The sequence below is a fragment of the Pseudorasbora parva genome, chromosome 7, assembly GCF_024679245.1.
Source record: "Pseudorasbora parva isolate DD20220531a chromosome 7, ASM2467924v1, whole genome shotgun sequence".
Classification (NCBI taxonomy): Eukaryota; Metazoa; Chordata; class Actinopteri; order Cypriniformes; family Gobionidae; genus Pseudorasbora; species Pseudorasbora parva.
Genome location: NC_090178.1, coordinates 35,206,498 through 35,208,682, shown reverse-complemented (window position 1 = coordinate 35,208,682; position 2,185 = coordinate 35,206,498). Strand labels below are relative to the sequence as shown.

Below are 2,185 nucleotides of genomic sequence, written 5' to 3'. Positions count from 1 at the left end.
AACATCATAATGTGCATGGCCAGAGAGGGATGGACTCTTGTATAGGGAGGAGGAAACTCAGTTTGTTGTGGAGGTGTGTGCATATGTGTAATTAGGATGGCCTGACCTCTGGAGATCCCCCGGTTCCCCTGAGTGACAATGTCACAATCTGTATCCTGTGAGAATACCTTGCTACCCTCGGTTCTGCGTCAAGCCTGCGCAAATACACAACCTCATTCAAATACACAGACAGTGGAATTGCGCCTGCCGCTACGTGGGTCAAACAGGGCCAGCCCACTCAGAGCTCTATTTAAGGGCCTCTCTTACACAGTGCAGCGAAGTTGTGCAAGCACACTTGTTCTGCAGTCAGCGTGTGTTCTCCATCTGTCTCTCTCTCCTCCTCTCTGCCAGAGTTTCACCCGAAGGTACGATCTCAGAGTTTTTTTTTTTTTGTCTTAGTTTTGAATGTGGAGTGTTGCATGCTTACAACGGCTGTTGTATTTACTGTCTTTTTTAAACTTGGCATTGTGTAAAATATACTGTAAAATATTTCAAATGTGTGCTCGTGCTGCATGTCCTAAAATGTTGACATTTTTGTAGATTTTAATGAAAGCAAAGAGGATATAAAGTGAGTGAATGTGATTATTTCTCTGTAATTCTTGAGAAATTGGATCCGTTTTAAATTCCCATTGCTGTTGCTGATGCTTCTTGGCTTAAATCCAGTTAGGGTTATTTTTTCAGATCCACTATTTTTCCATTCTGAACCTCTTCATTGCTTGATGATGATGATAGCCTAAATAAAACATACAAAAATGTGGTTAAGTCAAATTTTGGAACTCGGAAACAACAACTCTCGGGGAAATGTGTTTTAATTGAACCTTGTGTCCTGAAGAGAAAGAACACAGACAGTTTAGATTAATACCCATTTTACAATGGAATGTAGTCCATCTATCAGGTGTTTAATACAAATGTATTTAGACTCTTTGTCGATAACTGTGCATGATTTATCATCTTTGAGTTGAGGCAAAAAGGACCATATTATCTTTCTTATTTTGTTTGGTAATGGGTTTTAATGTTTGATATTTTTAGGTAAAATCTATTAAAAAGCAACGGTATGTGATATGATTAAAAAGCAATCTCAAAGCTCTAATGTGTGTGTGTGTGTGTATGTTTCAGCTATGAACACTGGAATCTGTGTGTGCGTGCTGCTGGCTGCCCTCTCCACCAGCAGTTGCCTTTCTCTCCCTTCACAATCAGAAGATGGGGTTCAATCTGATCCCGGTGCCATAGCGAAACACACACGCCACACCCGTGCAGCGCCCTCTAGTGGACAACTGAGCCTGTTGTCTAAACAAGAGGATGATGAAGAACCCCGCAGCAGCTTGACTGAACTACTGGCCAGAATCATCTCCACCAAAGGTGGAATTCTTCTTTCAGATTACTTTATTTTATATTTATAGAACTTTTTATCAATCACGCACAATCTTGACCAAATAGTCGTTTCTATTTCTAAAACAACAACAATTTGTCCTTGTCCTCCCATGCAGGTACATACCGCAGAAGTCCCTTACCGAATAGCAGATCCATGGGCTCCACTCACAGAATAAAGGACAGAGATTACCTAGGATGGATGGATTTTGGCCGACGGAGCGCAGAGGAGTATGAATACTCCTCATAAGACCCATTCAACCACTGACATGAATCAACCTGATTAGCCGATCATCTGTACAGAGTCACTCATTTTAATGTCAATCAACCACAGTCTGAGCTCGGTCTGATGTAAATTTGTTTGTACAATGGAGATGATGCAATATATGAATACATTTGTCCATCTATATACATTTATTTTGCAGGAAAAAAACCAGAGTGAGAATGTAGTCTCTACTGCTTTTATTCTCATAACTCATGTAGATATGATTTTGTTCTCACAGATGTCTATGAATAAATCATTGCCTTAACTCACTCATTCGAACTCTCACGGCTCTTGCATTAAACGATGGCAACACAGACAAATAAACAACAATAAAATTGTTAAGTTAAGAAAAACTAATCAGCAGCTGAGTCTATTGTAATGTTTCTTGATCCTGTAGAGAACTCGCTTTTATTAGCATGTAGTTTTGATTCACCATCTTAGCTGAATCCACCACAGCTCAGTGAAGCCATTTGTGCGGCGTTGAGGGACCAAGCTAACGAATCACGGTTAATG

The 2,185-nt window shown here is 40.2% G+C and overlaps 1 protein-coding gene across 1 annotated transcript; it reads left to right on the top strand.

Annotated features, from left to right (window-relative positions):
• Nucleotides 1-252: 252 nt before the first annotated feature.
• ccka (cholecystokinin a) lies at nt 253-1,941 on the top strand. The gene is made up of 3 exons (XM_067449786.1): nt 253-404; nt 1,156-1,398; nt 1,527-1,941. The coding sequence occupies exons 2-3, from the start codon at nt 1,158-1,160 to the stop codon at nt 1,655-1,657; spliced, it is 372 nt and encodes a 123-aa protein (XP_067305887.1). The 5' UTR covers nt 253-404; nt 1,156-1,157; the 3' UTR covers nt 1,658-1,941.
• Nucleotides 1,942-2,185: the final 244 nt, after the last annotated feature.

Excerpts from the sequence above, each read along its gene's own strand:
- ccka (XM_067449786.1), top strand. The coding sequence starts at position 1,158 with ATGAACACTGGAATCTGTGTGTGCGTGCTGCTGGCTGCCCTCTCCACC. Across the intron at positions 1,399-1,526 it reads CAGAATCATCTCCACCAAAG|GTACATACCGCAGAAGTCCC; the intron begins GTGGAATTCTTC and ends CCTCCCATGCAG.